The 20,789-nt window shown below is 34.5% G+C and overlaps 1 protein-coding gene across 1 annotated transcript in view; it reads right to left on the bottom strand.

Annotated features, from left to right (window-relative positions):
- The window catches only part of LOC113078858 (protein NLRC5-like), a 65,453-nt gene that overhangs the window by 24,070 nt on the left and 20,594 nt on the right, over nucleotides 1–20,789 (bottom strand). Inside the window, 8 exon segments of the mRNA XM_026251166.1 lie at nucleotides 93–288; nucleotides 2,293–2,377; nucleotides 2,789–2,905; nucleotides 14,019–14,123; nucleotides 14,577–14,678; nucleotides 19,154–19,258; nucleotides 20,079–20,180; nucleotides 20,442–20,543. Of these exon segments, the coding sequence (XP_026106951.1) occupies nucleotides 93–288; nucleotides 2,293–2,377; nucleotides 2,789–2,905; nucleotides 14,019–14,123; nucleotides 14,577–14,678; nucleotides 19,154–19,258; nucleotides 20,079–20,180; nucleotides 20,442–20,543 (914 nt within the window).

Below are 20,789 nucleotides of genomic sequence, written 5' to 3'. Positions count from 1 at the left end.
AAGAACAAAAACAGAAAGATATTAATCAAAAGATGCACCATGTTACATATTATAATGACAGTGACAGATTGCTATGCCCATGAACCTATTACCTTGTAGAGCATCTGCAGCCTCAGCTTGCTTCATATCTCTCAGGAAGAAGAGTGTCATATCAAGAGCTGCTTCTTTGATATCACGCATCTCCTCTATAAAGTCCTGCACAAAGTACTGTGTGTTCTCTCTTTTTAATATTTTCTTAAACTTTTCCAGCTCATTTTTAAGAAACACAATTATTTTGTTCTCAAGATCCTGAAAACAAGGCAAGCAAAAATAAGTCCTATACCTATACATTTAAAACATGTTTAAAATAAACAATTTATGTGCACTTCAAATTACTGACTAGCAATGACAGACTAGACCTACAGCAAAGTTAAGTGGTGCTGAATACAAACACACAAACAGAGATACCAAGTACATTATATGGATCAAATCCAATAATTAACATAATTGTTGGTATCTCAGCTAATGTGCCTTTGTATTCACGGCCATTAATTTGTCACAGTTGAAACATGACTACTATTTTAGTATAAATAGTACTATTTCTAAGTTGAGATTAAAAAAAAATGAGGGGTTGTTAGAACTAGGGCTGTGCAATTAATAGAAAACAAATGGTTTCAATTTCGGTTTGGCCCCCAACGATTTTGAAAATACAATAATTGAGATAAAATGATTATTGCGCCCCATTGCACCCCATTTTGCAGCACTGCACTTTCTTTCCTCCATAGAAGCCAAATTTCCTGTGCAAATCAGTAAAATCATGTAACATGACAATTTCAAAATGGGACATGCTTGATTTATTGAAAGAGAAAGAGAACTTGCGCTGTTCCTCAGGAAGAGATAGGTGCAGACATGTAAAGTCATCTTTTAGCTCAAGGTGCACGCCTAAATGCTCAAATGCATGCAAAATTTATCAAATGATGCGCTTAGTGATCATCAATGTATACCTTAATCGGTCATGTGAGAAATGAATGCAAAGATTTGAGAATGAAAATACATGTGTAATGGTAATTTGGATCTGTGCAGCTCTTAAAGTGACAGTGGGCTATTTTCCTGCTCCGACTGTGTTCTTATTAATCAGATAACAAAAGACAAATTCAAAATCACACACTGCTCTTGAGTGAAGGATTTTTGTTCTTAAAAAACAAAAAAAGTTTAATTCTTATAGCAAAGACTACTGTTTATTTTACATTTGATTATTCATGTTGTAGGCTGTAAACTGATTGAGACTTGTATAAAAAAAACATTAAAACAAGGTTAATTTCATTTGTAATTTTTCATTCTATTGTATTTGTCCTTTGCTTTTTTATTACTGACAGTTTAATTATTTTCAATAATTTTAAATAAATTTGAGGACTTTTTGTTTGTTTGTTTGAAATTCTACAATGTAGATGTCATAGCAATCTTTTTTTTTTTTTTTTTTTTTTTTTTTTAAGAAAATACTTATTTAATTTGTATGGCTTTCTTTAAATAAATCATATAAAGTTTTGGTCATATGGCCCCCTCATAATAGTGTTAAATAATAGTTATTACAATATTGACCAAAAAAGAAAAAGAAAAACAAACAAAAGAAAACAAAAATAACGACTTCATTCAATAATTCATTCAACAATTCCTCTCCTCTGTGTCTCTCCATGTAACCGTAGCATAATTTTGGAGAATATGAGCGGAAATCAAACTGCATACACTATTCTGTGTCAACTGCAACACAATGATACATTTTCTGCATGTATTTGCGCTTTGATTTGAAAGAAAACAGTGCATCAGTGCAGCGCAGCTGACACAGAAGAGTATATGCTGCATGCATCCAACTCATATTCTCCAAAACCACTACGGTGATGTGGAGAGATACAGAGGAGAGGTATTTTTGAATAAAGTTGTTATTTTTGTATCATTCGAGTACAAAAAGTATTCTAGTCACTTCATAATGTTAAAGTTGAACCACTGGCAGATGGATTATTCTGACAATGCTTTTTATACTTTTATGGACCCTGACAGTATATTTTACTTGGCAGTCTATGGGACAGTCACAAGCCTCCAGGTTTTCATCCGAAATACATTAAATTGTGTTCTGAAGATGAACAAAGCTTTTATAGTTTTGGAATTACATGGGGTCAAGTGATTAATAAAAAAAAAATCAATTTAGAGGTGGAGTATCCTTTTAAGTAAAGATTTAAAAAGTATTTTTTTTTTTCTCAAAAACCTATTAGTATGTTAATTGATTATTAATTGTAGCATTTATGAATTTTTACTTGCCTTGAAAATCCAGAAGAGATTTTCTCTGAAATTCTTGCGGTTGCTGTAATTCTTGTAGTTTGAGTCTGATTTCTCAAACTGAAACCTGGTAGCAAAATAAAGGTGGATATTTTTTAATCCATACTATTGGCTCAGTTACTAGAAAGGGCAGAGTTATGTGGAGGCACTATCCTCATGGTTGTAACAACATAATTTAGTACAGTTGCATATGAATTAATCATGAACCTGATAACTATAATCAAATGTATGATCTTATTGAAAGATGCTGGAATTAACTTAAAACATGTTTATTTTCATATATTCATTGTTATATGGATAACTGCACATGATCAATTTCCTTGAAAAAGCACATTACATTTCAAAACTATATATTTCGGTTTATTATTTTAAGGAAAAAAGTCATTAACATTTTGGCAAAGTAGATTTATTTATTTTATAATTTATTGTAATGAATTGAAAAAAAAAAAAAAAAAACTGTGGTATATTGTGTTCCCACCTGTTGAGAAGAAAAGATGCCAGTTCCACATCACTCTTCAATCCCTTCTGTGCTTTAAGAGCTTCCCACCGTGTAATTTCTCCACCAATATTTACTGTTGACTGCTGTCCTTTGCTACTAAACCACACACGAAACAAATTAAATCACATAATAAATAACAGGTTCACAGCCATCAATATCATATTGTCAAAACACTGGCAAACCAACTGCTAACTGCTACTTACAGTACTTTATTAGCATAGAAAAGTTGTGGGAAGTTGTGGTCTAATGGTTGGAGAGTTTGACTCCTAATCCCAGTGGTGTAATGTAACGAAGTAAAAATACTTCATTACAGTACTTAAGTATTCTTTAGGAGTATCTGTACTTTACTTGAGTTTTTATATTTCAGCCAACTTTTACTTATAATCCACTACATTTCCTAATTAAAATGTATACTTTTACTCAGATACATTTCCCCTAAGTATATTTATTTACTACAAAATAATCAGAAGAACACAGACTGCAGGTTTGATGAATCAGTGGTCTTGCATTTGCAAGTCTTCCTAAAAAACCCCTTTGCTCATGTCCAAACAGGTGTGCCCCATGCACAACCGCAAATTATTTAATTTCCAACTCAAATTGAGTCAGGGGTGTGCGATATAGCATGATAATATGGTGTTATTGGAATGATGTGCAATCTGACGTTATCAAGTAGGCCATATCACCAAATCATACACAGAGAGCATGCACATTGATGTATAAGTCTATTAAAACTCAAAATTCCAGGCATTCTAAATTGTAGATGGCAAAAATGCTTCTGTATGCTTTTTATATCTATATAATTTTAATCATTTTATACAAGTTCAGTAAAGCAATAGATTACTTACATTTTAGACATAATATTGCTTGTTTTTGCTCAATTTTGCTAACAAATACAGCTCTAAACTGAACACAGCACTGTTTTGGTCTCTTAGCAATGGACAGTGTTTACTTTTTGAATGAATCAGATTTTTGAACCAATCGGTTGAATAAATGATTCCGTAATTCACTCATTAACACATTTAAATTCTTTGTTTCTGAATGAATCAGCCATTTGAATGGAATAGGTTGAATCTCAATGACTCACTCATTAACATTCACTTGCTGTCACCTACTGGCGGTTTTCACATTTTGACCATTTTTTTTTCATGTTTTCAATTATTTATTATATCAATTTTCAACGTTTTATGTTAAAAAACAAAACCTTAGGCCTATTTATACATCTGTATCTGCAGTTTAAATGAATCCATGTCTCCTATGAGATACATAAACTGTGTAAATAAATGCTATTTCAGATGCAGATTACAGTTGGAATGGAAGACACCAAGTACCGGAAGAAGTGCTTCTTATTCTTACCCAAAAAATACAAAATAGAAGAGATAGTTAAAATGGAACACAATCTTGCTACTCAAGCTTGGTATGAACACACACACACACACATATATATATATATATATATATATATATATATATACACATTACAGACCAAAAGTTTGGACACACCTCCTCATTCAAAGGGTTTTCATTATTTTCATGACTATGAAAATTGTAGAGTCACACTGAAGGCATCAAAACTATGAATTAACACGTGGAAATTATATAAACATAACAAAAAAAATCGAAAATATGTCATATTCTAGGTTCTTCAACGTAGCCACCTTTTGCTTTGATTACTGCTTTGCACACTCTTGGCCAGGGGCGTAGATTACGCGGGGGAAGTGCCCCCCCCCACACTTTTAATATCATGGAAATTCGTCCCCCGCACTTTTTCGGTCAAGTTTTTCTCATAGAGGTTTTCAAGAGCTGGTGTGAATAAATATAGATTTAAACTCAAAGAGACAGGATAGTCTGAATCAAATATATGATTTGATATTTAATTCGGACCCAGAATACAGCAAGATGGACATCACAGAGCGCAAACACTCCTGTAGTGTGCGTTTCATTCATACTCGAAGCCGGAAAGTCATTTCAGGAAGATCCTAATATGGGCAAAAGCGTCCAGCTATCGCTGTATGAAAACAGTTTTTACACAGAAAAAAAGCCCAGAAACTTTTGCAAACACAAAGACATTAAACATATGATTGCAACAATATATTGTATTTCAAGTAATCTCCAGCAGGTGATAAATAAAGGATGAACAATGCATACCAATTGACATAACATTTATTACAGAATAGAAACTATTCTGAAAAAATTATATAAAATTATAAAAAATAAAAAAAATAGTTTGTAGTATATAAACAAATCATTATTATTTGTTATTGTCCAGCAGTTATATATTTCTAAGCCATTTAAAAGCTAGAAATTTGAGAAAAATTAAAGTTGCCTATAGTATCCACTACCAGTCAAAAGTTTTTGAACAGTAAGCTTGTTAATATTTTTTAAATAAGTCTCTTCTGTTCACCAAGCCTGCATTTATTTGCAAAACAGAAAATTGTGAAATTTTTTACTAACCTATTTATATTAACTGTTTTCTATTTTGATATATTTCAAAATGTAATTTTATTGAGATTTCAAAGCTGAATTTTTAGTATCATTACTCCAGTCACACGATCCTTCAGAAATAATTCTGATATTCTGATTTGTTTCTAAAAAAAAAAACACATTATGATAATGTTGAAACCAGCGGAGTAGATTTTTTTTTTCAGGTTTCTTTGATCAATAGAAAGTTCAGAAGAACAGCATTTAATTTGAAATAGAAATCCTTTGAAAAATTATTACTTTATCATCACTTTTGATCAATTCAAAGTGAAGTGAAGTGACATACAGCCAAGGATGGTGACCCATACTAAGAATTCGTGCTCTGCATTTAACCCATCAAAAGTGCACACACAGTGAACACACACCCGGAGCAGTGGTCATCATTTATGCTGCAGTGCCCGGGGAGCAGTGGTGTTGCTAGCCTGAGACCCGAACCCACAAAAGAGTCCTTGCTAAATATAAGTGTTAATCTCTATAATTTTTTTCCAAAAACAAAAATTATATATTGACTCAAAGGTTTTGAATTATATAGTATATTATGTTGCAAAAGCTTTTTATTTCACATAAATGCTGATCTTTTGATCCTTATATTTTTCAAAGAATACTGAAAATTAAATGTAAAAAAAAAAAAATATATGTTTTAAATATTGATAATCAGCAAATCAGCATATTATGATTTCTGAAGTATGTGACACTGAAGAATGGAGTAAAAATGCTGAAAATACAACTTTGATCACACAATAAATTACATTTTAAAATATATTCAAATAGGGAAAAAAGTTATTTTAAATATAAAAATATTTCACAATATTACTGTTTTTGCTGTACTTTGGATCAAATAAATGCAGGCTTGGTGAGCAGAAGAGACTTCTTTAAAAACAAAATATCTTACAGTTCAAAAACTGTTGATAGATTACAGAAATGTTATATATATATATTAATATAATTTCTGTCCCCCTCACTTCTGAAAAGATGGCTACGCCCCTGCTCTTGGCATTCTCTTGATGAGCTTCAAGAGGTAGTCACCTGAAATGGTCTTCCAACAGTCTTGAAGGAGTTCCCTGAGAGATGCTTAGCACTTGTTGGCCCTTTTGCCTTCTGTCTGCGGTCCAGCTCACCCCAAACCATCTTGATTGAGTTCAGGTCCGGTGACTGTGGAGGCCAGGTCATCTGGCGCAGCACCCCATCACTCTCCTTCTTGCTCAAATAGCCCTTACACAGCCTGGAGGTGTGTTTGGGGTCATTGTCCTGTTGAAAAATAAATGATGGTCCAACTAAACGAAACCGGATGGAATAGCATGCTGCTGCCAGATGCTGAGGTAGCCATGCTGGTTCAGTATGCCTTCAATTTTGAATAAATCCCCAACAGTGGGGATCCTCCTCCTCCATGCTTCACGGTGGGAACCAGGCATGTAGAGTCCATCCGTTCACCTTTTCTGCGTCGCACAAAGACACGGTGGTTGGAACCAAAGATCTCAAATTTGGACTCATCAGACCAAAGCACAGATTTCCACTGGTCTAATGTCCATTCCTTGTGTTCTTTAGCCCAAACAAGTCTCTTCTGCTTGTTGCCTTTCTTTAGCAGTGGTTTCCTAGCAGATATTCTAACATGAAGGCCTGATTCACACAGTCTCCTCTTAACAGTTGTTCTAGAGATGTGTCTGCTGCTAGAACTCCGTGTGCCATTGACCTGGTCTCTAATCTAAGTTGCTGTTAACCTGCGATTTCTGAGGCTGGTGACTCGGATGAACTTATCCTCCGCAGCAGAGGTGACTCTTGGTCTTCCTTTCCTGGGGCGGTCCGCATGTGAGCCAGTTTCTTTGTAGCGCTTGATGGTTTTTGTGACTGCACTTGGGGACACTTTCAAAGTTTTCCCAATTTTTTGGACTGACTGACCTTCACTTCTTAAAGTAATGATGGCCAATCGTTTTCCTGTACTTAGCTGCTTTTTTCTTGCCATAATACAGATTCTAACAGTCTATTCAGTAGGACTATCAGCTGTGTATCCACCTGACTTCCGCACAACACAACTTCTTCTTCTTCTCTAGTATTAATGGCGGGTCGCAACCAATTTTTTCGGTGCATACCGCCACCTACTGTACCGGAGTGTATAATTCATGGTTTTAGTATTTCAGGTTACCTTTTAGTGCTCCCCAAAAAAATAAAAATAAAAAAATAATAAAAAATAAAAATAAAATAAAAAATAAAATAAATAAAAAATGGGGGGGGGGGCTATATTTTATGGTCTAATCCTGTAGATTTAAGAAAATTAAAGAGAGCTTCGCAACACTCCCATGTTTCCTCACTCATCCCCAGTATCCCTTCTAAATTCCATCCCCGTCCTAATTCACATATCTTATCACGCAAGATGTTCCTCTCAAAATCAAATTTACTACACTTCATTATGACATGCTCGACATTTTCAGGAACGTTACATACCTCACATTTATCAGACACACATTTTGTCATTAAATACAGCGTTGATTTTAACCCAGTATGTCCAAGCATTAATCTTGAAAAGATCACTTCATCTCTTCTATATTTCCCTTTGAAACCCTTCACTTTAATAGATTTCTATATGCTGTAATAGTGTCTCCCTTTATTGTCTGTGTCCCACTTGTTCTGCCATTCGTCACTCACTGCTTTTCTAATTAATGATTTGGCCTCTCCTTTTCCAAAGGGAACTTTCATTATTTCATCATCTTTTAATTTTAACGCTGTATTTGCAATCTCATCAGCTTTTTCATTTCCCACAACACCAACATGCGCCGGGACCCAAACAAATTGTACATCACCACCAGTTCTTTGTATTCTCAGCATTATTGTATATATTTCTATCAATAAATCATCTCGTAAGGTCTTTTTGGAATTCAAACTAAACAGGGCAGCAGTGGAGTCTGAACAAATGACAACTCTCTCTGGCCTCACCTCTACAATCCACTGTAACCCTAAAATAATAGCAACCATTTCTGCTGTATATACAGATAATTTATCATTAATTCTTTTACATATACCTACATCAAACTCTGGTATATATACTCCTGATCCTACATGTTCTGTCCCTGGATCTTTTGATCCGTCAGTAAATATTAGCATATAATTAAAATAATTCCTCTTCACATAATCTTCAACCAAATATCCTATATTATTCATATTACTTTCATTCAATTCTTTCTTCTTCTCTAGAAGTTTCAAGTCCACATTGGGCACAGGAAATATCCATGGAGGAACATTACCCCATACAGTATTTGGTCCATATTCAATTTTATTTAATCCATATTGTTCTGCTACTGTATTAATATTCCAACCAAATCCTTTTCCTTTAAGTTGTTGTGTATATTCCCAACAATCACACAGAACATTTGCTGCCGGTTGTTCCTCCCCAGATCCTTGTAACTTGATCCAATAAGCTAAAGACAGCTTAGATCGTCTTAAATATAATTGCAATTCATCAGCTTCTACCAGTAGTGCATTAGTAGGGGTTGTTTTCACTGCACCTATACTGAGTCTTAAAGCTCTAAACTGTATTCTGTCTAATGTTCTTAAAATACTCTTGGCTGCTGCTCCATATACCATACACCCATAATCAATACACGAACGTATTAAGGCCCTATAAATATCTAGTAATTATTGTTTATCAGCTCCCCATTGATAGCCAGAGACTGACCTCATGAGATTTAGTACCTTTTTACATTTTGTTTCAACCTGTTTAATATGATTCTTCCATATACATTTCTCATCAAACCACAATCCTAAATACTTGAACTCTTTCACTCTTTCCATATTTTGTCCATACAATTTAAACTGTATATTATTAATCCTTCTATTTCTGGTAAATATCATATAACAAGATTTTATAACTGACATCTTAAATCCCCAATCATATGACCATCTTTCAACTTTTAATATTACATTCTTAATACTATTAGTCACATGTCTAATGTTTTTTCCCTCTTTTCCATATAGCCCCATCATCTGCATAAAGTAATGATCCAATATCTCTATCAACATTTATAAAAAAATATAATTTATCATGATATTAAATAGAATAGGACTTATAGCACTCCCTTGAGGGATACCATTTTCAATATCACAGTACTCCGACAAAGCATCCCCAACCTTTACACGGAAAGTTCGGTTAGACAGGAAATCTAACACCCAGTTGTATAACCTTCCGCCAATACCCATTTTATGCGTTTTAATCAATAATCCTTCTCTCCACATTGAATCATAAGCTTTTTCAATATCAAAATATACTATGATTTCTTTCATACTAATCGCCTTTTCTGCCTCATTGCTAACTTTAACCAAAGCATCTACCGTTGATCTTCCTTTACGAAATCCACTTTGGTATTTATTTAGCAGTCCTCTTTGCTCTAAATAATATGTCAATCTACAAACAATTATCTTTTCCATCCATTTACATAGGTGTGATGTTAAGGCTATAGGTCTGTAGTTTCCTGCATTAGTTGAGTCTTTACCTGGGCTTACCAAAAGTTAGTATCAATGCACTTTTCCAAATATCAGGCATTACACCTTCTCTCCATATTTTATTAAACAGTTTTAGAATAATTTCCAATACTTCTTTTGGTAATTGTCTAAACATAGCATAGCATAGTCGATCTTGCCCTGGAGCCGTATATCCACTTCCCTCTAAGGCCATTTTAACTCATGTAATGATAAATCCATGTCAAGTGCCGAATCATCACTATCTTTTTTCTTAGTTACCTCACTATTTGTTCTTAAAATATCCTTTTTCCGTTGTTTATGTATTTCATCTAAATGACTCCCACTATGTACACTTGCAAACTTCTTACCTAGTAGCTCAGCTTTCTCCTTATTTGTAATTGCCTGATGTTCTCCCTCTATCAGAACTGGGATTTTAACTGATTTTCTTTTCCCACTCATCTTTTTGATCATTGCCCAAATGTCACCCAATTTAACTTCTCTGCCAATGGAGGAGCAGAATTGCCTCCATGCATTCTTCTTGGATGACTTAATTACTTTACGTGCTATAGCTCTCTTTCTTTGATAATCAATTAAATTATCTTGGTTCAAATTCTTTCTTAGACATCTGAATGTCCGATTTCTATCTTTTATAGCATTTTTACACTCATTGTTCCACCATGGAACTATTTTCTTTTTCTCATTCACTGTACTCATAGGGATACAGGTTGTTGCAGCATTTATAATCATGGAAGTCAATTCTACTGCGCAACTATTTACATCATTCTCCATCAATATTCTTTCAGAATACTCAATACAAAGTTCATTTAATTTTTCCCAGTTAGCTTTAGGAAAACACCATCTCTCTATTACATAACCCTCCTGAACATACATATCAAAGTTCATGGAACACAAAATTGGAAAGTGATCACTCCCTATGTTGTTGTCATTCTTAACCATTCACATAAATTACTCATATTTACAGAGACTAAAGTAAGATCTATACAAGAAACTGAGTTTCTTGTAACATTAACCCTGGTACCTCTTCCATCATTAAGGCAAGCAAGTAATCTCTCCTCAATTAGTTCTTCCACTACTTCTCCATTTGTGTCTGTATAATCACTTCCCCACAGAGTATTGGGAGCATTAAAGTCGCCACACCATATTTCTCTTCTATCAACACTTTCTGAGATTTCATGGAATGTTTGCTTTGATAATTTCTTACATGTATTATAAAAATTGACTACTTTGATATTTCCTCTGGGACTACACATTTCTATTACTATACATTCATACTCATTTGGGACAGTTATCCTTCTATTTGCCAAAGTATCCTTAATAAATGTTATACATCCTCCACCTTGTTTTCCAATTCTGTCACATCTAACCGAACTGTAACCTGATAGTACAAAGTCCAACTGAGGTCTTAACCAAGTTTCTTGTATACACATAACATCAGGTCTAACTTCCAGATCAGCTACAACCTTCTTGAACTCTTGACCATTTGCAACTAAACTTCTGGCGTTCCATTAGAGGATATGAAATACCATAATGAGGTTAATCACCTTGAGACATTCCATTATTTGGGTTCAACATCTCATGAATAATTTCAGCTGTAACTTCAGTGATCCCCAGTATTTCTATGGCTGCCTCTACTATTGTCTTGATTCTATCCCTTTTTTTCTTTTGCTGTATTGCCACATTGACAGTCTTACAGATGAAAGCAATAAATTTGGTTTTACCCACAATCAGCGTGTCTTCATTAATCTCTCTTATCCATGGATTTATTTCGGTTTGCCTCTGACTTAACATTGGAGATGAAATCTCAATTATTCTTCTGTTCTCAGATTATTTTGCTTTATTTATTACTTGCACCACACTGGGTCTGTATATTTCACTTTCCTTAACTTTTTTTGCTGCATCAGCATAAGACACCTGATTAGTTACTTTATATTTCTGGACCTCTCTGGCTTGTCTTTGTACAGGGCATGCTCCAAAAGCAGCGCTATGCTCACCACCACAATTACAGCATTTTTCTTTTGTATCCTGACCACAATTTCCATACTCATGTTCACCTCCACATCTAGCACATCTTTGTTTACCTTTACATTGACCAGCAGTATGTCCCATTCTTTGACATTTGAAACATCGAAGTGGTGCTGGGATAAACTCTCTTACATCATAACTCCAATATCCCAATCTTACCCTCTTTGGCATCTCTTTTTCAAATTCTAGCTTTACTGATAAGCTATCAGTTTTCACCCCTTTTCTTTGTGTTTGTAGTCTTGTGGCTTTCACAACTTTCCCTCCTTTCACTTCTTGAATTATCTCCTCCATTGTAATTGCCAAAGGTACATCATAGATAACACCTCTAAGCTTTGCTGCATTCCCAGGGATATGAGCACTGATCCTTTCCCCATTAAATGTTTCTGCTCTGAGAAATCTATCTCTTTGCAGTTGATCTGTAGCAAAGACCAGCAGCCTTCTATTATTCAAATATTTAGCAAACTTGATCTTACCCATTTCTTTCTCAATTGCTTTTGTTAGTTTTAGTGGGTGAAAATGTCCCCCTTCTTTTTTGAACATTATCATCACTTTCCATTCAGTTTGTTCGTTCTCCTTTTTCCCCATTTATAATTATAGACTTCACTTTTTTGGACTTGTCACTCACGTCCACATCATCGTTGGAACTTCCAGAGCTATCACACCTTCCTTTCCTCTTATTATTTACTTCCTGCCATGACATACTATCACTATCTCCATCCATACTTTTACCCATGATAATTACATTCACGGTACAGTTGTTGCTAATTCCAGCGATAAAAGCCAAGAATATCGTTCAATCCACCGAGCCAAAACGTGAAACCGGAAGCACTTCCTACACGCCCGTCTACCAACAACGATCTCCTTCGCAATGTAGCGACGAGCTCTGAAAATGGCGGCTCGCTCCTCTCCCTCGGATCGCGAGTCTGATGAACAGAAATAAGCGGAGCGGCGCAGTGGCGGGAGCCGCACAACACAACTGATGGTCCCAACCCCATTTATAAGGCAAGAAATCACACTTATTAAACCTGACAGGGCATACCTGTGAAGTGAAAACCATTTCAGGTGACTACCTCTTGAAGCTCATCAAGAGAATGCCAAGAGTGTGCAAAGCAGTAATCAAAGCAAAAGGTGGCTACTTTGAAGAACCTACAAAATGACATATTTTCACACTTTCACACTTTTTTGTTATGTATATAATTCCACATATGTTATTTCATAGTTTTGATGCCTTCAGTGTGAATCTACATGTTTCATAGTCATGAAAATAAAGAAAACTCTTTGAATAAGAAGGTGTGTACAAACTATTGGTCTGTACTGTACACACACACACACATTTGTCCTCCAGCTGTTCCTTATATGAACATTTAACTTTTCCGGCCTCTTATTGCTACCTGTCCCAACTTTTTTGTAATGTGTAGCTCTCGTGAAATCCAAAATGAAGAAATATTTGGCATCACATTTCAAAATGTCTCACTTTCAACATTTGAAATGCTACCTATGGATAAAATATATGTTTATGAGATTTGTAAATTACTCACAATTTGTACAGTGTCCCAACTTTTTTGGAATCGGGTTTTTGTGTGCGTGTTTGTGTGTGTGTATATATATATATATATATATATATATATATATATATATATATATATATATATATATATATATATATATATATATATATACTGTATATTTGCTTCTTTTTCATTTTGCATTTGCTTGTACTTTTACTTTAAATACTTAAGTACATTTAAGATTTAAAAAATACTTTTTGCACTCAAGTAATAAATATCACATACATCAAGACTTTTACTCAAGTAATATTCTAAACTGTGACTTCAACTTTTACCAAATTAATTTTCTGGTAAGGTATCTGTACTTTTACTTTACTATGACTTTCAGGTACTTTATACACCACTACCTAAACCTAAGGTTTTGGTTTCAAATCTCAGTCCGGCAATACCACGACTTAGGTGTCCTTAAGCAAGGCACCGAAACCCTAACTGCTCCTTGGGAGCTGCAACATAAATGGTTGCCCACTGCTCTGGGTGTGTGTTCACAGGGTGTGTGTGTGTGTTCACTGCTGTGTTTGTGCACTTTGGATGGGTTAAATGCAGAGCACAAATTCTGAGAATGGGTCACCATACTTGATTGTTTATCACTTCACTTCAAAAGTGGTTAATGGGAAATGCAGTTTTATGATAAAAAAACAAAAAAACAAAAACAAACAGAACACAAGAAATACCTTTTGGAAGGTGATGGTGTTTTCTGATTGAAGTTTGGTCCATCTCCCTTTGAATGGTCACTCTTTACAGACACAAAGCTGGATACATGCGAGTGAGATCTTACACTAATGAGAAAAGAAAATAGCACAGTAGGTACTAGTAGGACATATTTAAAGAGTTAAAGAGTTACAAATGAACTGTTCTGTATTTCCAAGGTGAATGGATGAGCCCTAGTGGCTAACTATTTAACTTAATAAATATGTTCATTAATTAAAGATTAAACAGTTTACAATACATTATGTTCTGTGATTCATTTTAGTATTTAGTTGAGTTCTATTACATGTATCACAGTGAGGAAATAACATCAGTATAATGCAAAAGATATGAAATACCTTTTGTTGGTTGTTTTGATGATATTGTTGTACAATGACAAATATTTTTACAAATTGTACAGAATTAAATCATACATGTCGATTTGATTCTCTACAGTATGTTATGCATGATGACGGAGTTGGCTTAATTTAGTAATAAATAAACAATGGATCACTGTAAGATGGTTGGAGGAAGAGATCAAATACCTCTTGTTACATGGTGTTTTTCCACTGAAGTTTGGTCCGTCACCCTTTGAATGGTCACTCTTCACAGACACAGAGCTGGACACATGTGAACCTGATCTTACACTAATGACACAAAGAACAGAGAGAAAAAAACCCATTACTGGAGATTCTTCCAGCTACATTGTCAAGCATTCATATTACAGCTCACATACTATATTCAAGTCACTGTATGAACTAATAAACTACTGTACCTTCTTTGCTGTAAAGCAATAAATTAATTAAATTTTAGACAAAATATTGCTTGTTTTTGCTCAATTTTGTTAACGAAAATAGCTCCAAACAGATCACAGCACAGTTTTGTGTCTCTTAGCAATGGGCAGTGTTTACTTTCTGAATGAATCAGCTTTTTGAACGAATCAGTTGAATAAATGATTCAGTAATTCACTCATTAAAGGGTTAGTTCACCCAAAAAGTAAACAGCTTAAGTCATTTGTGGATTAATGTGTATTAGAGATGCGAACCGTTTAAAACGATTCAGTTCGATTTGGTGAACTGAATGATTCGTTCGCGAACCGGATATCCAGACTGCTTTGATTTGAACTCTCTCTCACAACAGACACAAAAGAGAAGACAATGCTGAATAAAGTCGTAGTTTTTGTTATTTTTGGACCAAAATGTATTTTCGATGCTTCAAAAAATTCTAACTGACCCTCTGATGTCACATGGACTACTTCGATGATGTTTTTCTTACCTTTCTGGACATGGACAGTAAACCGTACACACAGCTTCAATGGAGGGACTGAGAGCTCTCGGACTAAATCTAAAATATCTTAGACTGTGTTCCAAAGATAAACGGAGGTCTTACGGGTTTGAAACAACATGAGGGTAAGTTATTAATTACATAAATTTGCTATCTGGTTGAACTAACCCTTTAACACAGTCAAATGCTTTGTTTCTGAATGAATCAGCCATTTTAATGGAATTGGTTGAATCTCAATGACTCACTCACTAACATTCCCTTGCTGTCACCTACTAGTAGGGCTGCACGATTCTGGATAAATTGAGAATCACGATTTTTTGATCTCATATAGAGATCACGATTCTCCTACGATTCTTTATTATTATTATTACTATTAACATTATCATTATCACAAGTATATAAATTAATTATTTTATTTTGCAAGGATTCTTTAAATTGATCAAGTGTGACAAAGACATTTATAACAAAATATTTCTATTACACACAATTATTGTTCTTCTGAACTTTCTATCAAAGAAACCTGAAAAAAATCTACTCATCTGTTTTCAACATAATAATAATAATAATAATAATGTTTTTTTTGAACGGCAAAACAGCATATTAGAATGATTTCTGAAGATCATGTGCCACTGAAGACTGGAGTAATGATGCTGAAAATACAGCTGCACACCACAGAAATAAATTACATTTTAAAATACATTCAAGTGAAAGCAGTTATTTTAAATGGTAAATATTTCAAAACTTTACTGTTTTTGCTGTACTTTGGATGAGATAAATATAGTTTGGTGAGCAGAAGAGACTTTAAAAAAACATTACACATCTTATGGTTCAAAAACTTTTGACTGGTAGTGTATATATAATATATTTAAAACCCCAGTTTTTTTTAAATTAGAATGATGAAAAAGTTGTTTAGATCACTGATTCAACGACTCACTCATAAACCTACTACACTTGTTTCATTTCTGGATGAATCAGCGTTTTTGAACGATTCTCTTGAATGAAAAATTAATTCATTGACAAATAAATTAAGACACTTGTCGCCACCTATTGGTGAAACAATGCAATCGACACAAACGTTATTTAAAGCGCAGTACTTTCAAAAGGGGATTTGTTATATTTTGATCGCTGCCATATAGACATCAATGTTTATATTTAAACTATAAACTTTATCCCAGTATTTCTGTGATAATATAAATGACTGTAAGACAGATATAATACTGTGTAGTTGAAAATACTGTTTGTGAAGATGTTACTTAACCAAACATGGTAAGAGCTCTCTCTGTGTCAGCGGCAGTGCGCGCACGGATTTGAATGATCCGGTAAGACTTTGTCAAAGGTTTAACAGACTCAGGGAATCGTTGTCTTTTAGAAATGAGATCGAGAGGGTGTCTGAATCGAGATCGCGATCTTTTAACGATTAATCGTGCAGCTCTACCTACTAGTGGTTTTAATTTTACATTTCAACCAATTTTTTGTTTTGGTTTTTCATGTTTTAAATTATTTCAAATATCAGTTTTCAACATTTTATGTAAAAAAAAAAAAAAAAAAAAAAAAAAAACCTTAAGGCCTATATGTACATCTGTATCTGCAGTTTAAATGAATCCATGTCTCCTCTGAGATACATAAACTGTGTAAATACATGCTATTTCAGATGCAGATTACAGTTGGAATGAAAGACACCAAGTACCGGAAGAAGTGCTTCTTATTCTTACCCAAAAATACAAAATAGAAGAGATAGTTAAAACTGAACACAATCTTGCTACTCAAGCTTGGTATGAACACACACACACACACACACCTATATATATATATATATATATATATATATAGTAGTATAGGTGTTTCTCAATAAATTAGGATGTCGAGGAAAAGTTCATTTATTTTAATAATTCAACTAAAATTGTGAAACTCATGTATTAAATAAATCAGTGCACACAGACTGAAGTAGCTTAAGTCTTTGGTACTTTTAATTGTGATGATTTTGGCTCACATTGAACAAAACCCACCAAGTCACGATTTCAACAAATGAAAATACTTCATAAAACCAATAAAAAAAAACATTTAGTGAATAGTTGGCCCTCTGGAAAGTATGTTCATTTACTATACATGTACTCAATACTTGGTAGGGGCTTCTTTTGCTTTAATTACTGCCTCAATTCAGCGTGGCATGGAGGTGATCAGTTTGTGGCACTGCTGAGGTGGTCTGGAAGCCCAGTTTCTTTGACAGTTGCCTTCAGCTCATCTGCATTGTTTGGTCTCTTTTTTCTTGTTTTCATCTTGACATGGTTCAGGTCTGGTGAGTCTGCTGGCCAGTCAAGCACACCAACACCAGCGTCATTTAAACAACTTTTGGTGCTTTTGGCAGAGTGGGCAGGTGCCAAATCCTGCTGGAAAATGAAATCAGCATCTTCAAAAAGCTGGTCGGCAGGAGGAAGCAGGAAGTGCTCCAAAATTTATTGGTAAACGGGTGCATTGATTTGGTTTTCAAAAAAACGCAATGGAACGACACCAGCAGATGACATTGCACCCCAAATCATCACAGACTGTGGAAACTTAACACTGGACCTCAAGCAACTTGGGCTATGAGCTTCTCCACCCTTCCTCCAGACTCTAGGACCTTGGTTTCCAAATGAAATACAAAACTTGCTTTCTTCTGAAAAGAGGGCTTTGGATCACCGGGCAACAGTCCATTTCTTCTTCTCCTTAGCCGAGGTAAGACGCCTCTGATGTTGTCTGTGGTTCAGAAGTGGCTTAACAAGAGGAGTACGGCAACTGTAGCCAAATTCCTTGACAAGTCTGTGTGTGGTGGCTCTTGATGTCTTGACCCCAGCCTCAGTCCATTCCTTATGAAATTCACTCAAATTCTTGAATCCAGTTTGCTTGATAATCCTCATAAGACTGCGGTTCTCTTGGTTGGTTGTGCATCTTTTTCTTGCACACTTTTTCATTCCACTCAACTTTCTGTTAACATACTTGGACACAGCACTCAGTGAACAACCAGCTATTGGCAATGAATTTTTGTGACTTACACTCCTTGTGAAGGGTTCATTGGTTGTCAGAGACCATTTTGAAGGATCAGGAAACATTTGCAGGTGTTTTGAGTTGATTAGCTGATTGGCATGTCATCATATTCTAATTTGTTGAGATCATGAATTGGTGGGTTTTTGTTAAATGTGAGCCAAAATCATCACAATTAAAAGAACCAGTGACTTAAACTACTTCAGTCTGTGTGCATTTAATTTATTTAATACATGAGCTTCACAATTTGATCTGAATTACTGAAATAAGTGAATTTATCCTCGACATTCTAATTTATTGAGAAGCAACTGTGTATATAAAAATACTTGGACACAACAGAACACAAGAAATACCTTTTGGAAGGTGATGGTGTTTTTTCATTGAAGTTTTCTCATTTATGTTGTTGACCAACACCAGCAAATGACATTGCAACCCATATCATCACAGACTGTGGAAACTTAACACTGGACTTCAAGCAAATACGTTTTGTGTTCTGTTTTTTTTTTTTTTTTAATCATAAAACTGCATTTCCCATCAATCACTTTTGAAGTGAAGCGATATACAACCAAGTATGGTGACCCATACTCAAACAACATAAATGGTTGCCCACTGCTCTGGGTGTGTGTTCACAGGGTGTGTGTGTGTGTTCACTGCTGTGTTTGTGCACTTTGGATGGGTTAAATGCAGAGCACTAATTCTGAGAATGGGTCACCATACTTGATTGTTTATCACTTCACTTCAAAAGTGGTTAATGGGAAATGCAGTTTTATGATTAAAAAAAAAAAAAAAAAAAAAAAAAAAAACAGAACACAAGAAATACCTTTTGGAAGGTGATGGTGTTTTCTGATTGAAGTTTGGTCCATCTCCCTTTGAATGGTCACTCTTTACAGACACAAAGCTGGATACATGCGAGTGAGATCTTACACTAATGAGAAAAGAAAATAGCACAGTAGGTACTAGTAGGACATATTTAAAGAGTTAAAGAGTTACAAATGAACTGTTCTGTATTTCCAAGGTGAATGGATGAGCCCTAGTGGCTACCTATTTAACTTAATTTAATTTTATTTTATTTAACCTTTATTTAACCAGATAAAAAACTCATTGAGATTAAAAATCTCTTTTTCAAGAGTGACCTGGCCAAGACAACAGCATTTACATACAATTTAAAAACATACATGACATCAAAAACAAACAAATGATATTTAGTCAATGTGTACAAGTTTAGAAACAGTTACATTTTCCAAGTTCATTGAGTTCACGCTTCTTTAGAATAGATTTAAATTCTCCCAATGTCACAAGTTCAGAAAGATTTAGGTCCTTTTGCAGTTCATTCCATGCACGGGGGGAAGTGTACTGAAATGCTGCCTTACCCAACTGAATATGTTGAATATGTTCAACATATTCAGTGAATATGAATATAATGAATATGTTCATTAATTAAAGATTAAACAGTTTACAATACATTATGTTCTGTGATTCATTTTAGTATTTAGTTGAGTTCTATTACATGTATCACAGTGAGGAAATAACATCAGTATAATGCAAAAGATATGAAATACCTTTTGTTAGTTGTTTTGATGATATTGTTGTACAATGACAAATATTTTTACAAATTGTACAGAATTAAATCATACATGTCGATTTGATTCTCTACAGTATGTTATGCATGATGACGGAGTTGGCTTAATTTAGTAATAAATAAACAATGGATCACTGTAAGATGGTTGGAGGAAGAGATCAAATACCTCTTGTTACATGGTGTTTTTCCACTGAAGTTTGGTCCGTCACCCTTTGAATGGTCACTCTTCACAGACACAGAGCTGGACACATGTGAACCTGATCTTACACTAATGACACAAAGAACAGAGAGAAAAAAAACCATTACTGGAGATTCTTCCAGCTACATTGTCAAGCATTCATATTACAGCTCACATACTATATTCAAGTCACTGTATGAACTAATAAACTACTGTACCTTCTTTGTTGTATCACTCAATTTGACTATGGGGTTGGGGTTGAGATAGAGCTTGTTTAATAATGTTAAATAATATTATCATCTATTTAAACATTGGATCACTGTAAAATATTTTGAGAAACAAATAAAACACCTTTTGTTACATGCCGTTTTCTTACGGAAGTTCGGTCCATCTCCTTTTAATTGGTCACTCTTCACAGACACAGAGCTGGATACATGTGAACCTGATCTTACACTAATGACACAAAGAAAAAAAATGTTATTTATTATTATTTATTATTTATTTAGCAATTAAAGGGTTAGTTTACACGTTTGGAAAAAAACATAATGGTGAGTAATTAATGACAGAATTTTCATTTATGGGTGAACTATCCCTATAAGTTGATAATTACAGTGGCTAGCCAACCAGAGTTTCTACTGCTTCGAGTGCCGTCGCTTGACGCCGCTGCCGCGTCTGCAAAGTGCATTTCTTGAATGTATT

This window comes from Carassius auratus, unplaced genomic scaffold (genome assembly GCF_003368295.1).
Source record: "Carassius auratus strain Wakin unplaced genomic scaffold, ASM336829v1 scaf_tig00026882, whole genome shotgun sequence".
Lineage (NCBI taxonomy): Eukaryota > Metazoa > Chordata > Actinopteri > Cypriniformes > Cyprinidae > Carassius > Carassius auratus.
This window is presented reverse-complemented; position numbering and strand designations above follow the sequence as displayed.